This window comes from Quercus robur, chromosome 10 (genome assembly GCF_932294415.1).
Source record: "Quercus robur chromosome 10, dhQueRobu3.1, whole genome shotgun sequence".
Taxonomy (NCBI): Eukaryota; Viridiplantae; Streptophyta; class Magnoliopsida; order Fagales; family Fagaceae; genus Quercus; species Quercus robur.
Genome location: NC_065543.1, coordinates 12,249,697 through 12,267,270, shown reverse-complemented (window position 1 = coordinate 12,267,270; position 17,574 = coordinate 12,249,697). Strand labels below are relative to the sequence as shown.

The 17,574-nt window shown below is 35.3% G+C and overlaps 2 protein-coding genes across 3 annotated transcripts; one reads left to right on the top strand and one right to left on the bottom strand.

Annotated features, from left to right (window-relative positions):
• The first annotated feature begins 1,499 nt into the window (after window positions 1-1,499).
• Window positions 1,500-7,722, top strand: LOC126703715 (uncharacterized). Of its 2 annotated transcripts, none has more exons than XM_050402795.1 (8): window positions 1,500-1,694; window positions 2,739-2,919; window positions 3,087-3,149; window positions 3,805-3,871; window positions 4,257-4,357; window positions 5,031-5,075; window positions 6,251-6,721; window positions 7,225-7,722. In XM_050402795.1, the coding sequence occupies exons 2-8, from the start codon at window positions 2,785-2,787 to the stop codon at window positions 7,393-7,395; spliced, it is 1,053 nt and encodes a 350-aa protein (XP_050258752.1). In that variant the 5' UTR covers window positions 1,500-1,694; window positions 2,739-2,784; the 3' UTR covers window positions 7,396-7,722. The 2 variants fall into 2 exon arrangements, with proteins under 2 accessions (XP_050258752.1, XP_050258751.1); XM_050402794.1 differs by having other exon boundaries at window positions 1,501-1,694; window positions 2,745-2,919.
• A 2,639-nt stretch (window positions 7,723-10,361) lies between these two features.
• Window positions 10,362-17,574, bottom strand: LOC126703718 (gamma-secretase subunit APH1-like). The gene is made up of 6 exons (XM_050402797.1): window positions 17,377-17,574; window positions 16,227-16,382; window positions 14,343-14,428; window positions 13,083-13,208; window positions 12,758-12,885; window positions 10,362-10,776 (listed from the first exon to the last, which is right to left on the bottom strand). Exons 1-6 carry the CDS (start codon window positions 17,487-17,489, stop codon window positions 10,636-10,638), a joined length of 750 nt encoding a protein of 249 aa, XP_050258754.1. The 5' UTR covers window positions 17,490-17,574; the 3' UTR covers window positions 10,362-10,635.

Genomic DNA, 17,574 nt, shown 5'->3' with positions numbered 1-17,574 from the left:
CGCGCCGGCGACGCTGTCACGCGCCTTCCACTCGCCGGAAAACTACTGCTGATGACGTATGACGTCATCACTCCACGTCAGCAGCCGTGCAATCATCAGACACGTCAGCCTTAGTCCACGTCAGCGACACGTCATCAGCCACGTCAGCAGTGTCGTCCCGTCAGCACCACGTCACCTAGCTGACCGTTGACCCGGACCGACCCGACCCGGACCACCCGGATCTGACCCATGAGCACTTTGACTGTGGACTTTAACTTGGACCAGTTGACTTTGACTTTTTGCGTTGACTTTTGACCAAAAGTCAAAATTTCCAAAAAGGCCTATCTTGCTCAGTTTTTCGCGTAGATTCCGATTTTGGCCTCCGTTTCTTCATTTGAAGCTCCGAAATTGGACATTTGGCACATTCTTCATTGTGGTTTCTTCAAAGGCATTCTTCAAGGCATCTCCAAGTGATCTTCTCATGCTTATCCAACCTCAAGCCTTCATCGAGCTTCCGCCTTGAGTTTGAGGGAGGGTGTTAGAGATATATATTATATATATTAGCCCAATGTAATAGGCCCAAGCCTAATTCTACTTTGTGTGCAAGTCAAGTCTCCTACTTGTACTAGAAGTCTATTAGTCTAGGGTTTAGTCGCCTATATATATTCATGTTAGGGTTCATTGTAACACAGGAGATTATTGTACTACACTCTCATACAATAAAGATGTAGCCCTTAAGGGATTCCTCCGTGGATGTAGGCCGTAAGGCTGAACCACGTAACCCTTGTGTTCTCAGTGTTCCTCCTCTATGCTTCCTCTTCCGCATCTACTCTAGCATATACAACATGATATAACACATCGCGTTGCTAATATTTAACAATACTCATGAATTATATGATATATATATATAGGTGTACATTGTATGAATTGTATTTCGCAAAATCTAAAATTTATTGTTACTGTTGTTAACTGGATTGAGGGGGAAGAGAAGGAGAATAGATTACGAAAGAGTTGGCCAGTCTCTACTCCCCCTTCAATCCAAACAACTTATCTAAATTTTACACCTAAATAGAGCCTAAACCAAAAATCAAGTATGTTAGCTCAACGATAAATACAGTAACAATCTTTAACCCAAAAAAAAAAAAAATACAGTAGCAATCATTTTTTTTGGAGGGCATCTAAAATTTTTTATTAAAAAAAAAAATCAGAAATTTCTTAACCTGCACGGTCCACGTGTCAACAGTAGATAGGTCCCGGATTACACGTTGGGAAGCCAAAAACGACAGCCGACCAACTCGCCGCTTTCCTTCTTACTTTCCACGAGGACTCTAAATAAGCGAAGAACTGGGACTCTCGAAACTCACCCTTGTCCTCATTCCACATTTACCTAAAACGCCACTCTACCGAAACCAAAATCTTTACACACACTTTAGTATTTACAGTTCAAAACCCACAAGGGGCATTTTCGGTATTTTGTCTCAGGTTGTAACTTGTAACAGTTCACGTCTGAACCGAAGCTTCCTTGTTCTCTCTCTCTGTTTAAGCTTCTTTCCTTTTAAAAACAGGGTTTTGATATTTCTGCTTGTTTGACTCGGTGGGAACGATCTCTTTTGCTCCGAAATTTCAAACTTTGGAAGCTCATTTCGTCTTTCAAGATTGTTTTTAAAAAGGGTCTTTCTTGGATTCTTTGTTGATCAAAGGCATTGACTTTGTTGGTAAGTTTTTTGCTTTCTTTGCTTAGCAAATTTATGTCTTTTTGAAGTTTCTAATGGAGTTGTGTTTGATTTTTCTATCTGGGTTTTGTTTTTGGATGTGAAAGAAGAAATGGGTTTCTTATTTTTCTACATAATTCAAGTTATCATGTGGTTTTGTGAATTTTGAAGGGTTGTATTTTGTGGGATTTGTTTGTATAATCAGTTCAAGTGCTTGTTCTTTTGCCTAATTTTATTGGGTTTTTTTTGTTTTTGTTTTCTTTTTCTTTCTGAATTCATCTTGGTGCTTTGTAATTGTATTATGATTGACCTTTTCTATATGTGGATTTTGTTCCGGGATGTAATAGAACATATGGGTCAGATGTATTTGAATGTTGAAGATATCATTTTGGGAATTATTTTTTACTCATGCGCGGTTTTTGTTTATGCATTTTGCTAATGGGTTGTTCTTGAAGATGTTATAAAAGAAATTGGTCTAGAATATGTTGTTGGTTTGTGTCTAATGTTAAATTTTGATACTGTTATTATTACTTTACTTTTGTTTTTTGTTTTTAACTTTTCCTTTTCCTCCCCCTTCAAATATTTCATTCTTGTAGTGTTAGTGTAGGCCTAACTGATCTGAGAGCCTACGTTCAATGATCATTTAGGCTTGTTATCTCTAATTCTACATGATTTAGGCCTATACTAATACTACAGATATTTCATTCTTGTAGTATTAGTGTAGACTTCTTTCTGGCCATGTATTCATATTATCTCCAGCATACGTTCAATGATCATTTAGGCCTGTAATTTTGTTGAAACAGTTTCTGATTATCATATTTCATGTTTGTTGCATCATCATAATCTAATGAGGTTTGAACAGTGGACAACTGGAACTTCAGCAGAGAATTGGAATTTCAGCTGATTTTTGGTTTTGTGTTTGTAGGGTTTTCTTGTTTGTTTGTTTTGTTCTTTTTTTTTTTTTTTTTTTTTTTTGTGGTGGTTTTTAAGCTTGTAATGTAGAATTCCTTAAAGAGTGCTTTGCATTTTGATTTGAAGTGTTGGTAGTTTCAGGTTGTTCTTCCCAAAAATAGTTTGCCAAAGGTCAAGTAAGATGCGTGCACCAGCATTGCTTGCACAGTGTTTGCCTGGGTTGGTGCCCCATGACCGGGGAACTCACAGCGTGTCCTCCATTTCTGAGAGAGATCTGCATTTCCCTTCGCCAGCTGTTGAGATTCTTCCATCAAAGGTATATCCCCTATCCACAACATTAACAGTCCCAATCTAAAAGTGACAGCCGAAGGAAGAATTATTCATCACAATATAGTGATATAGTTCAGCTGAAGCTTTTGTTGTGAGGCACGGAGTTAGAAATTGTGTTCAGAACACTAACAGTCTCCTCTTTCTACTCTGCAGACAGCTCACCCCTACAAGTATGCTGGAGAGAATGCAGACTTGCAAGGGCTCAATGTGTTCAAGGTATGCCAAATCCTTTTTTTTTGCAGTTGTGCTTGTCAGCATTTATATTTTCTCGTTTGTACAAGTAAAATTCTTCATGAAAGATAATTGCAGTTGGTTGGTAGTTTGGTAATTGATTCTTTTCCATCCATTGCAACTGGACCAAGCTGAAATCATTGCCTTAATTTCTGTGTTCGAGACCCACCAAGAGAGAGAGAGAGAGAGAGAGAGAGAGAGATGTTAATGTAGTCAGGATTCTGATATGAGTAGAAGGTGCCTGCTGGGATATAAGCTGTAGGTTTGAAACATGTACTGAAAGACAAAGTATATGTTGGGTTTTTTCCCCATGTTTCCCAAGACATGGGGAAAGGATGTTTGGACTTCGTCTTCCCACTAGAGTGAATGGAGGCAAAGGTCACGAGTTCAAAACCCACTTACAGCCTTACCTTACCATTTCTTTTTTTTAAAAGGTTTTTTTTTTTTTGTGGGGGGGGGTGGGCTGTGCAGACTTGAGGGGAGCATAGGGGGCATTGGAGGTTGGTGGGTTGAGTTCAATGTATTAACTTTCCCTCTCCATGGAATAAAATGACAACATCAGAGCATGTCTTCTGCATATATTGTTTGTAGAACAGTCTGTTTAAGAAACCTGATTGATGCCTTTTACAATCTCTAACAGGGAAGAGTTAGTGTTGCTGATATCATTGGTTTCAATGGTTTGGACATAATATCTTCAAAATCTGATGGTAGGTACCTGACATTCCATTATTTATTTTAGGACAAAGATTAGCTTTAAACCAGTTTGGATGAATCTCTTCCAACCCACTACATGGCGATTTATAAGACTATCCATGTGTATGTTTAAACAGGTCACATGACTCATTAAAAAAGTCATGACGAAAACTATACACGAATGGTCTCTTCAATAGTCATATAATGGGTTGGAGAAAGATAGCTCCAAATCGGTTTGGAGCTAAAATTTTTCCTTTATTTTATGTGGAGTTGTCCAGTTCAAATCTGCCACTGATGGCTTTAGAATTACTAAGTCCTGCTTTAGTAATCTTGTTCTCTACACATGATTGGATATGTCAAATGATTGAAATTAAAGCTAAAAAACTCTTCCTTTTGTAGGATATTTGAAATCTTGGGACAGCTCTATCGATCTTGTTAATGTCCTCAAGCATGAGATTCGTGATGGACAATTAAGCTTCAGAGGCAAAAGGGTACTTGAGGTAATTGAGTCAAAGAGATTTTACTTGCTGCTTCATGCTTCAATTTATTACTTTCAATCTTTTCCGATCTCATTTTGATGCTATGAAGCTTGTTGATTCCATTAATTACTATTTTTTCTAGGTTTTTTCTTTGGATAATATTCAACCCTAATAGGGAAAATTGAAGTATTCCTTTGGGGGTGTTCTTTGAGGGGAAGATGCATATTTTGCAGGGATTGTCTTTCTCAAGAGACAACCTGTAGATAATGGCTCTTTTTTGAGGGCTTATTCCTTTTCTAGAGAATACCATTATCACACCCAAAAAGGCTGATTTTGGTCTGCAGTTAGAAATTTTGTCAATATTGGTTTAATTCAATATTCTTTGTATATAGACAAGTAATCTAAAATGCTTCTGAACTACATTTTGTATATATTTTTTAGGCTACTTTGTGTCCATTTTCATGAGGTAGTCTCATTTCAATAAAATTATTTTTACCTATCAAAAAAGAATATAAGAAAAGGAAACCTTATTGCTTGCACATTTAAGAATGTTGGGTGATGATAACTTTCTCGCTCATGTTCCTGTGACTAGTTCTCCCATGTGAAGAAATTAGATTTGATAGTCAATTATTCCATTTGTTAGTTATTATGGAACATTTTGAGAGTTAATTTGTCTACTTGGTGATTCTTACAGCTTGGTAGCAGTTATGGACTTCCGGGGATTTTTGCATGCTTGAAGGTAAATCCTATAAATTGATTGAGCCTTGGCTTCTTTACTTTTGGGGATTCTTGTGTTATACATCTACCTAGAAGTGTGAATACAATGATTTGTTTTAGTTGTTCTTTCTCTCTCCCATCTACTTCCAGTTTCAATCTCTCCTAATCTCTAAATACAAAGGGCATTGTGCTGATTTTGTATGGAGATAATTTGTAATTGGGAATTACAAATTTGTAATTGGGAATTACATGAAAGCATGAACATCTTGCATGTGTTACATTAATAATAATATATAAATATCAGTTGTTTGTAAACCAATGGAATTTGGAACTATCTTCAATTAATTCAAAATCTTTCGGATGGTCTGTAGTTATATGCAGAGTACATATTTTAGATGGCCCTGTCTGGTCAAGTTGGGTTTTTTTTTTTTTTTTTTTAAATTTATATATTTAGAAGTCGCCTGTGCAAAATGTAACGCATGCAAATTCGAATGCTTTTAGAAGATATCCACTTTTATTTATTTATAATTAAAGATATCCACTTTTAATTGAATTTTTATAAAAGCATAGTAGCCCCTTTGTATTGAGTAGGTTTCAAATTTGTTGGCTTAAATCATTGTTGAATTGGAATTATCCTTATTGCTATGATTTAATTCTGTATATTTCATAATTCCTGTTTGCCTACACGTTGTCAAATATGAGATGCATCAGTTCCGAATGTACCATTTAAAGCTAACACGATGTCAAATATATTTGCATCATATAGAAAACCTGAAATAAAAAATTTTAGTGAAAATTATACGAAAACACCCTGTGCTAAAACATGGAACCCCCTTGGGGTTTGAGTGTAACACTAAATACCCTTGTGATATTGTTTTATGTGAAAATGCAGCTCTAAATTATCACATAAATAATAATAATAATAATAATAATAAAAAATAAAACCTTGGGTTTTGTATTATACCCAAAAACCTTCAGCCGGGGGGGTGGGGGGGTGTTAACTGTTACACTCAAACTTCAAGAGGGTTCTGTGTTTTATGGAGAAACCACAAGGGTTTTGTGTAATTTTCCCAAAATTTTATTTAGCAAAATGAAAGAGACAAAAGGGCAAAAACTAGATGCTCGACACAGATGAACACAAGTGAATTTGGTTCTTGAAAAATATACTTACCCTATATCTGATTCATTCTTGCACAGGGAGCTTGCACAGTGCATTTTCAAGACCTCAATGCAGAAACTATAAGATGCACAACCATACCAAATGTCCTTGCCAATCTGGAGCAAGCTCGGGACAAGCAGAGTAGACATCCAGAGAGCCCTCTGACACCTTCCAGACAAACTCTGGCCCCATCAGTCCACTTTTTTGCTGGGGACTGGAATGAGCTCCCCACTGTCCTGTCTGTTGTGAAGAGTGAAGGGTGTGAAGCAACACCAGGGATGAGCCTGAGCTTCTCCGAGGAGGATTTCATGGATGGATGTAGTAGCCTAGATGGAAGCATCACAGGGCAGGAATCCACCTCTAGGCGATCAAGGAAGCTTTCAGGAAGCCGGGCATGGGAAAGGGCTAATGAGAATGATCAGTGTGAGGGTGGTTATGATGTTATTTTGATGACAGACATCCCATACTCGGCCACCTCTTTGAAGAAGCTATATGCACTGATGAAAAAAGTAAGTTTCTTTGTCTCTTATGATTCATTTGGTTATATTATGTTAAATCAACGCACAAGATTCCAATCTTGACCATAGTGGCATGATTGATATGGTTTGTCTGTCTATCCTTGACAAATAACTCATATGAGGTTGGAACATTCTGAGTAGTGTATATGTTTTTCAGTCATCTGGACATTGTTCAATGGATTAGTTTTAATAACTGATGCATCTCATATGCCATCTCACATCTTGTTATGGGATTGGAAGCTTTATCAACTTAGGTGACATTTGAACAAATCCCAAATAAATAAATTTGGAGGTAGTGCCAGTGGCATCTAGATATGTACATAATTGGAATCTAGATTTATTGTATGTGTAATGAGACCTTGTTACCAGAAATTGTGCTACATATTTTTTGCTTTCCGAGTGAAATTACTTGTGTTGTTAACTTGTACATTTTGTAGCATGTCAAACTGAGCTTCATCCAACTCATTTTTTACTTATTTGCTTTGGATAACTAGTGTGTCAGGCCTCCATATGGAGTAGTGTACTTAGCCACAAAGAAGAATTATGTGGGCTTCAACAGCGGAGCACGGCACCTGAAAAATCTGGTAGATGATGAAGGCGTTTTTGGAGCACATTTGGTCAAAGACACTGCCGATAGAGATGTTTGGAAATTCTTTCTCAAGTGAACAGGATATACAGAATTGCAGAAAAATAGTCAGCAAACTTCATTACAGGTTTTGAGATAATATTTGTTAATTTGTATAATATAGATCACAAATATTCCTTTTCTCCTCCTCTTTTTTTTTTTTTTTTTTTTTTTTTTTTTTTGGTGGTGGAGGTGGGAGGAGGAGGAAGGGGTTTTTTTATGTTCATTTTTATTTTCCTGTCATGCCTTCTGTAATTTTTAATTTCCCTCTTACTTTGACAAAAATTTGTTCCTTGTCAAAACTGTAAATCAAAAGATTTACTAATTTCAAAGTTAAATAATATTGTTACTTTGTTCTTCTTCTTCATCTGTATTTTGTCATATTATTTAGTTATGGCTAGAAGAGTTGAATATGGAAAAGCAATTTTGCGAATCTGATTTTGGGGTTAGATTTGTGATGATAATGTGTTAATATTCAAATAATTGTTTAGATGAGTTGGAGAAATTTGACAGTTTTTTATTTTTATTTTTATAAGCTATATGACACATAGTAATAACTTTCTTACAAGGGCAGGAGGTATTATTATTTGAACTCAATCAAATAGCATTCGCATTTGGTTATGTAAAAATAATAAGTTTTAACTTACAAAATACCATTTTACCTACTTTATATAATCAGTTTTACGATGCATTTTACTTCTCATTCATTATCTTGGGAAACATCAATATTAAAATAATCTTTTTTTCTTTCTCATTGATTTTTTTTCCCCATTTTCATAGAGAAATCAACCCAACACCACCTAACCACCACCTCAACCCCTTACAAAACCCAATCAAACCCAATCAACTCATCATAAAACCTAATCGACCCATTAACGCAATACACAAATCAAAACAATGTCGACCAACCACAATCCAAATTGCAAACCCAACACAAACCAACCACTGTAATCTAAACCCAACAGCCTTAGCCTATGCCCAGATCATGGCCCCCAAAACACAACCATGCAACCAAAACCCATCAACCACTGTAACCCTAACCCGCAATCATCATCGATATGAGACCATTGCAACCCACTTGCCGGGATCCATTACCATTACGCCACAACCCACAAATGTCGCGACCTATGCCAAGATCCATGCGTCAGCTCACAAATCCCACTCACTAAGTCTCACAACCACCATGTTGCAACCTAGTGAGAGAGAACTATGAAGAAGAAAAAAGAGAGAGAGAGAGAGAGAGAGAGCTTGAGAAAGAACTGAGATAGTAAATAGGAGAGGAGAGAGAGAATAAAAGAGGAATTAAATTTTTCTTCAACTTGCTGCATTGCTTGTATATTTACATAAGCATTGTAGTAAATTGTAATTTTCTTACAATATGCCTAGTAGATAAAGATGTTTGTGCATTTTTGTGAATAGTATTATCTATTTTGCATTTTTATGGGTTCTACATCACCCAATGTGAATACTCTTAGAAAAGGCCCAAAATGGATCTCTCATATATACATATGAGAGAGAGAGAGAGAGAGAGAGATCCTTTACCGTTGATGAAATAGTAGAGAATGAAATTGAAACTTCAATTTTTATAAATTAGTTTCCCACACAATAAATTAATAACAATAGCCACTTAATCTCTATTAAAAAGCCACTTAAATTTTTTGTAAACTACTTTTCTACACAATAATTTAAAATTTTATTTAAATATTAAAACAACTCACTTAAATTTGTCATCTTAGATCTCAAATTGAATCGAAGCTAGCCTTGCAAAATGTTGAAGGATTTTTCAGTTAAAGTTTTAAATAGCAAAAACTTCACTTTTAAAGTTTTTTACAGTTAAATGCTTATTTCATACTGTGACAATGTCAAAACTCAATTGGGCACATAGTTTCTTTAAAAGGGGCATAATTGAGATTTAGATGGATGAGCACTAATTTTGGTTCTGTAAGTAGTGTAGGAGCAGGATTTGTTCTTTGACATCACACAGGAAAGAAAACTGTCTAGGTAGATTTGGGTGTCAATACCTTATTTTACTCTTTTATTCGACTTTACAAATCGAGTCATATAGAATAATCATTACTACTAGGCATTAGCACATGGGTTATGATTTCGGGCCATAGATTATTATTATTAATTATTATTTTTTCATTTTTTAGGAATTTTGATGCAAGAAATGTTTAAACCCAAATCTCTTATTCAAAGGATAAGACTTTACTAATCAAACCATATCTTGGCATGAAACTTGTTAATTATATCTGGGCTTAATGCCAGTTTGGTTCCACTTTAAGGAGCTAAAATGCACTTTTTTCAACCCAAAACCCAAACTGCATGTTGGTTAATTATTGCAAGTGCGTGTCATAAAAAACTAACTTTTCCAAATACACATCTGCGTTATCGTATGGCAGCTAGGGAGCTGCAATTGCAAAACACCACAAGCACGCTATAAATTTTACAGTTGGAAAGTGAATCCTTATTCCAAATTGCCCACAACTTTTTACTTAATCATGCTCACTCATCTCTTCGATGTTTGATTGAACGCACCTTTGGTGTGTGGAAGGATATAGAATTATCAAAAACATGCCATCTTTTCCATTTCATATCCAGATACCTATTGTCTCTGCTTCAATGGTTCTTCATAATTTTGTTAGACTAAATGATAGGGATGATAGGGGTTTCAAAGGTGCCAATCTAGATTCAATTCCTACTGGACAACATAATAGGGAAGCAAGCAGCAATTATAAGTAGAACATAAGACCTTTATTAAAACTTGAGATGGTAATTCTTCATGCTTCCATTACTAATTCCATTTAAAGAGATAATAATTAGTAATTGTTTTTTAAAAAAAGCTTAATTTTATACTGCACTTTTTTAAACTGCCACTTTTTAAAAAAAAAGTACAGTATAAAAAAGTTGAATCAAACCCACCCTAAAACTTGTTTGTCTTAGTATAAAATGGTTTATACTAGGAGATACCGTTTGAGTTAGGGCTCAATAGGAAAAATAAATAAATAAATAAAAATTGCATATAGGCATTTGATTCAAATTTCAGAATTTACCTGTGAATGCCACAAACACAGTAGACATGACTACTAATATTTCTTCAAGAAACTGTTGTTTTGGATATTCTAAGTTAGCACTTCTTTTTTTCCCCCTTTTTTTTGGAAGAGGGAGGGGAGGAGAGCTAATATATGGAAAAGTCATAACAATTTTATACAGAGGAAACTTTGATCAGTACATAACTCTACTACTGAATTGAGCAACAAGGAGACTTTGTTACTAGCTACTATGAGTTTCCCTGTGTGCTTTGATGCTCTGTCAATCTTCTCCACACCATCTTCCCACAATAAATCAAGGTCAAGATTGCAATGAAATAGAGAAGAGGGATGCTGACAATGCAACCTCCAGATGCAAAATTTACCAGTGTCTGAGTAAAAGCCAAAACATTAATAAGATCAATTCCAGCAGTAACAGCCAGAAAACAATTTACTCTATAAGTATTGGAGAAAGATTTTCCAAATCCCATAGATGGTTGAAAGTTTTGTGATGGTAACCCAATTTCAAGCAATAAAATCAGGAATTAGCATATTATCTCCAAACTATAGCAACCACTTCCAAGATAATAACTTTTACAATTCCAAATCCTATTTAAATGATTCAAGAATGATCAGTAGCAGGCAGGGAAATTTAAAGCCAAATCGTACTGTTACCACTACCTATAAGACTATTATAAATTCCAAATCCCTGACTACTAAAATAATAAAGCAATTTAATATGTAGTTTTCTCTCTTTTGTAACACATTTAGGGTTTAACTTTGTATACTTTGATAAATGAAGCAAAGTTCAAGCCAACTACATGAATGGCAAAATCATTTTATCAGGTTTTCCAACTCCAAAGCATACCTGACCCACAATATAGTCAACTCCTAGGAGTTGCTTGATCATTAGGTCATGTTGACAGAGTAGGCAAAACAGCAATTTTTTAATAACTGGGAAAAACAGCAATAATTACAATTGACATGAAGATATTTAGGGCCTGTTTGGTTTGTATTGAGGTTGTATTCATTTTCTATTTTCATTTTCTGTACTCATTTTCTACACTCAAATTTTGTACTATTTTTTGTTTCCAACTATTTTTTTGTTTGGCATCATTTCTGCTTTGTCTTCCCCTTAACTTTTTTTTCCTGACAACCACCAACAGATACAAACCCCTTTAGCAGTTATCACACTATTCACACCCGCTAAAAACTACTGATCTCCTACAAACCAGCCCCAATCAAAGCAGATATGCCTAAAACAAACAACATACAACCATGAATCCAAGATCAGATTTCAGTAAACTCAACCCCTAAACAAATTTTGGTAAACTCACCCCTAAACACCTCAAATCCTCCATCATATATGCCTTAAAACCAAACATCCACCATAACATTTCAATAAAACTAACCCACAAACAAACCCCAAATCAAACACTACAACCAGAAGGAATTCGCTAGCAATTGGAGCATCAACCATGGTCTGATCTGATTTTGCTCGAGAAATTGCAAGATCCACTGAACTGAGAGAGAGCATCGGCCATGGGTCCGATCAAGAGAGAGAGCAAGAGAGGAACAGAGAGAGAGAGAGTTCTTTGATGTGACAAGCCAGTGATAGTGGGACCCACAGATTTGATTTTTTTACAAAAATGCCTCTGTATTCATTCTCAAGAGAATGAGAACACCAAAAAGTTGTATTCAGTTTTTGTATTCAAATCTTTTTTTTTTTGGATAGTGAAAATAAAAACTAAATACAAATACATAGCCAAGCAAGTTTTTTAATAGGTCCCACAAAAAACTGAAAATGAATATAGAATACACCCCTTTTTTGCTCAAACCAAATAGGCCCTTAGGTCTTAAAAAACTTAAAAGTTTGTACCCGGACCCAATGCACAAAGCACCTACTTCTACGGAGTATGGGAGAAGTGGTTGATAACCAACCTTATAACTATTTTAGAAAAGACTGATTCCCAAACTTGAACCCGAGATTCATCATTTCTTAGGTGGAGGGCACTTGCAATCAACCCATTGCACCAAGGTTTGACCTCTTAGGCTTTGAAAAACTTAATTATTAAAAAAATATAATTAGGTTTTGAAAATGATATCAATATGAACCCATTGCAATAAATAATTACTAGAACTAATCAAGTTAAGCCACTTGGACCCAGAATGTGGCACCAATGGCTAATTCTTCTCTGAATTTTCCGATTTCAGGGTCCATTATGGGTAATCTTGTGTAAATCTAATCTTAGAAGCTCAAGGGTTGCTGCCTCAAGACTGTTTTGTACTTTGAGAAAAATAGATAGTTACCAGTGCTTTGAATATAACTGTTATAAGACATATGGAATGGATTTGTAAATAAAAGGTTCTTACCACCAATCCTGCAGCAAGATGAACTACAGGAACAAAAAGTTGGTCCATTTTGTTCCCTTCTGCGTATCCATTAAACGCAATGACCATGGAGAAAGTGTGAATTGTAACAAATGCAAGAGCAATGATTGCTGCAACAAATAAAAGCAATGGTTGTTAGACAAATACTCCCCGTGAAACCAAAAACTTTTCAGAACATCTGCCAACTACCATTGAGTCACAATGAATATTAAGTGATAAAAAAGTCCACTTATATAATTCCTAGGCTACTCCTAGGGTTCAGGAATATGGAAGTATATGAGAAATCTAATAAAAAGACTCAACTCACCAGAGACAAGAAAAAATGGTATCTGAGAGCACCTGTCAACGAAAAACGTAGCAGGACCAAATGCTGGCGTTAAGAGGCTGAGACAGAAAAACACAGCATGGGCCACCCCATGACCCAAACCACCAGCTGCATGTAATTAATTGAAATTAGCACAAATCAGATATGAAAGGGAAGACGTTCATACACTATGTACAAAATGAAACTTACTGAAACAAATTTTCCAAAAAAAAGAAGCAAGGTAGAGGCGAGTGGTAGTATTGCTTTAAACCATATGCATCTAACATATCACAGAGGAACGATAAGGTTCCCAATCTTGATTTAAATTCCCACTCCTTTACCGTGAAATATTGTATGTGGTGGCAGCATATGGTTGATAATTGACATCTAAGAATACATAAAAAATTCCAAACATGGAACCATAGTCTTAGGCACTTGCCATCTTTTCAATCTCCTATTAGCCCTATGATCATATGTCAATGTGGTTAAATTATTTATTATTATTATTTTTTTAATTGGTAAGTTACACACGAGTTTTTAGCCCACGGCCTCACCCTTCACCTTGCTCTTATAAGGGGAGGAAGTTTCATTTGAACTTAAGCTCATTGGCATGTGGATATGTTGAGCCTTTCACTAGTTTCAGCTGTTCTCATTGTAATCTAATATAACATATTATGGAAATTTTCTCCTGATTAAGAAGCCTTATCTGGTGTATCAATCAAGTTGCTATGGAAGAGAATGTGCCCCCCCCCCCCCCCCCCTTTTTTTTTTCAAGAGACTTCATAGCTGCTTAGATCTTGCTACTCTGGTGCTGAACTTCAGATTTTTTCTAAGATCAAATGATAAGCGGTTGTACTACAATAAAGTTGTGAAATATATCCAAAATGCTTTTTTGGGGGAGATAATTACAATTGATCTAAAATCTAATAATTACTCAAGAAATACAATTCAGTAATTGACTTATTACAATCTATCAAGCAACTATTTCTTTTAAAAAATAAAAAATAAAAATAAAAACGAAGAAAAAAAAATAGGAAGAAGAAGAAGAAACAAACAAAAAAACAAAAAGCACAAAGCAATTTCTGCACAAATTGTGTCCAACAGGGATGGTAGAGATTATGTACAAAAATCTGATTTTTGAATGATTGATGCCAATAAAGAGAAACAGTTGCAAAGGTCAACTCAGAGGCACATTATAGGAATTTGGGGTTATGAGAAGCAACGTCAATTAAAATAGGATAGTAAAACTTATACAAAGCTTACCAAGAGAAATTTGCATCTTATCTGTCATAAATAGGCGTGGTTTTGAGACTTTGTCAGCAAAGGCATCCAACAGATCTTCCAACCTCCTATATAAAGTCCACCAGAGAAGTTAAGCCAGAAGCGAAAGAACAAGCAAGAGAGAGAGAGAGAGATGTCACAGAAATCTCCATAACCCTACAAACGTACTACCAGGAAAATCATGGTTGAAAAATCCGTATCCATATAAAATTCTAACAGAGATTCTTTTTCTGCTTTCTTTTTCTTTTTCTTTTTCTAATTATACAGAAGATCCCAACATATATCACATAAAAATGTCATAAAAAATAAAAGAATTTTACAATTACTGGAGAGGAAGACCAACAATTACATGTCTATCAGAAAGGTTATCATGAGCCTGGCAATTGAGAGGTTAACAGCATTAATCGAGTTGGTGGTCTTTGCAGCATCAATGTCATTTTCTGTTATTTTATTAGTTTGGAATAATTTTAATGAAGTTGATTAAAAAGGTCATATGCAGTGTACAAAGCTCGTGCTTCTTGTGGATTCTGAGGGAGGTCGTGGCAAGTAGCCTCACCCCCAGCCCCAATTTTTTTCATTTATTTATTTTTATTTATTTATTTAAAGAGGCTAATTCCCAGACTCAAAACCAACAACTTGCCACTTTTGGTGGAAGACAATTGCCATCGCACCAAGGCTCAACTTCTTATGAAGTTCATTAAAAAAAAGAAAAAACTATAGCACTTAGAAACAGTCAAATTCTTAGGTTATGTTTGGTAATAGTTTTTGTTTTCTATTTTCAAAAACTTGTTTTTGAGAATAGAAAGAAAAACAAATTTCTTGTATTTTTGAAATCAAAAACTTGTTTGATTAGTTGAATTAAAAAAAAAAAAAAATTTTGAAGAAAAAAATAAAAAAAATACTGAAATATGTTGTTATTAGGATTTAAACTCTAGTGCTAACTCATTGAATGAGATAGATTCATTAAATCATACTCATGTTTTCATTGGCTTTGAAAACTAAAAACTAAAAACAGCCTTTGACTTGTTTTCAATTTCCTTTACAAATTGAGTTTTGAGAACAGTTTTTGTTTTCTATCCATTTTGGGTTGCCAAACAAGTTTTTTAGTCTCAAAAATAGAAAATTGTTTTTGAAAACATAAAATAAGGGGAAAAAACAGTTATCAAACATACCCTTAGTTTTTCAAAACAGAACTTCTTTGTTTGTAGCATATAGAAGCAAGGCTCAACATACTACAACTTTAATCCCAAAATTTTGGGGTTCGCTATGGATCTTCAACAAACCAATTAGAGTCAGTCACATGCATTCTTTTTTGTCATTCTATTCCATCCAAAGTCATACTTTTTGTTACCATTTCAAAACTTTAAAATACAAATCCATCACTTCATACAGACGAGAAACTCATAGCATGAAATTTCAAGAGGCAAACACCTGACTGTGCTCAGTAAATACATTTGCAGAATAAACAGAATCTCATTCAAGCACATGATGAATAAATAACATGTGCATGTATCCCAATGCAGTATCCCTAACCACAAAAATAAAAAAATAACTCCACACCCCTTTTTCCAAACTAGTGCTAGAGATTTTAGAAATAAAAAGGACACACTTTTTTTTTTTTTTATGATGTGGAACCTCACCAAGGCAACTACGGATACACAACCCCACTCACCCAGACCGGTAATCCAGGGGAAATCCTAGTGTGGATTGAACCCAAGATGTTAGGGTCAACAACTCATCCCAAGCATCTAACCACTAGGCTATACCCTAACAGGTCTCTCTCTCTCTCTCTCTCTCTAACACACACACACATGCACACACATATTGTAAATGTAACATAAATGTAATGGAAGAAATTGAACTTACCTGTAGACTCTCCAGAAAAGAAGCCGAAGGCCTTCTTGAAAAGCAATAGATGTGAATAGAAGCAGACCATAAGGCCACCATGTCGTTGAATTCAGAGGAAGAAAACCCCTCCACAGTCCCGACAGCACGATCAGACTTATAAGCCATAACAGTGTACTACATAGATGAAACAAGAAAAAACTCAATAAACATATTACATTAAAACCAACATGTGGGTAATGCTAGAATTTCTTTTTTCATTGCATTTCCTTCTCTAAGGATTTTTCTTGTATACATTCCGAGAATGAGCACAGCCATTTCTAATTACCTTTTTATTTATTTATTATGAGGTGGAACCTCACCAAGGCAGGGCCCTTTGGACCCACCCTTTGGGGAGTAAACCACAAATACATGACCCCACCTGCTAAAACCGTGTATCAAGTAATCCATGGGAACTCCTACTTGGGATCGAGCCCAGAATGTTGGCTCTACAGCTCATTCCAAGCCTCCAACCACTAGGCTGCCATTTCTAACACTTTTAAACAGAATCTCTTACTAACAGTAGAGATTCAAACAAAACAAACTTGTCCTAACAAGAATTTTCACAAATCAAATTCACTTCCAATTGATCTTGAAAAGTCTAAATTACCTAATAATCAGGCTGAAAACATTATAATTAAGCATAAATACACTATCACAGTCATTTCCATATGATTTTTCCAACAAAGTACAATCCTTGAAAAAATTACAACTACCATTTCTGCTTAATATACGAAATAAATTACAATAAAATCAGTAATTATCTTAACAATAATACAGATATAAAATTAAAATTAAAAAAAAAAAAAATCAAACAAATTTTTCTTCTACTGAATCAGATACTACTACAATATTCAGATGTTTACACACTACCACTCTGTTTGGTTGCCGAGAGATGGAAGAAAAAAAAAAAAACACGATCCAATAGCTATCTCACACAACACATAAACAAAAAACCCACCAAAGTCAAACTAAAGCTTCGTTGACCGATCATAGCACTTTCTAGGGTCCGAAATACTCTACGATTCGTAAACCCTAACTTTTTTTTCCCAGCTACATTTTCTACGTAAAAGAAAAATGGAGAAATTGAAGAGAGAGAGAGAGAGAGAGAAACGGCGTCGTAAATAGATACCTAGAGAGGACGGTGAGGATCAAGAAGGGCTTTTTGGAGATTACAGAGACGAAGAGGGAAAGAGACGGGCCTAGCGCAAGCAAGGCGTATCCGATCCCTGCCGCTATTGTCATCTTCAGTACAATACTCCCACTTCTCTCAGCTCTCCAACCAAAAATACTGTTTTAAGTTTTTGAGGTTTTTACTTTTTACAGTAAT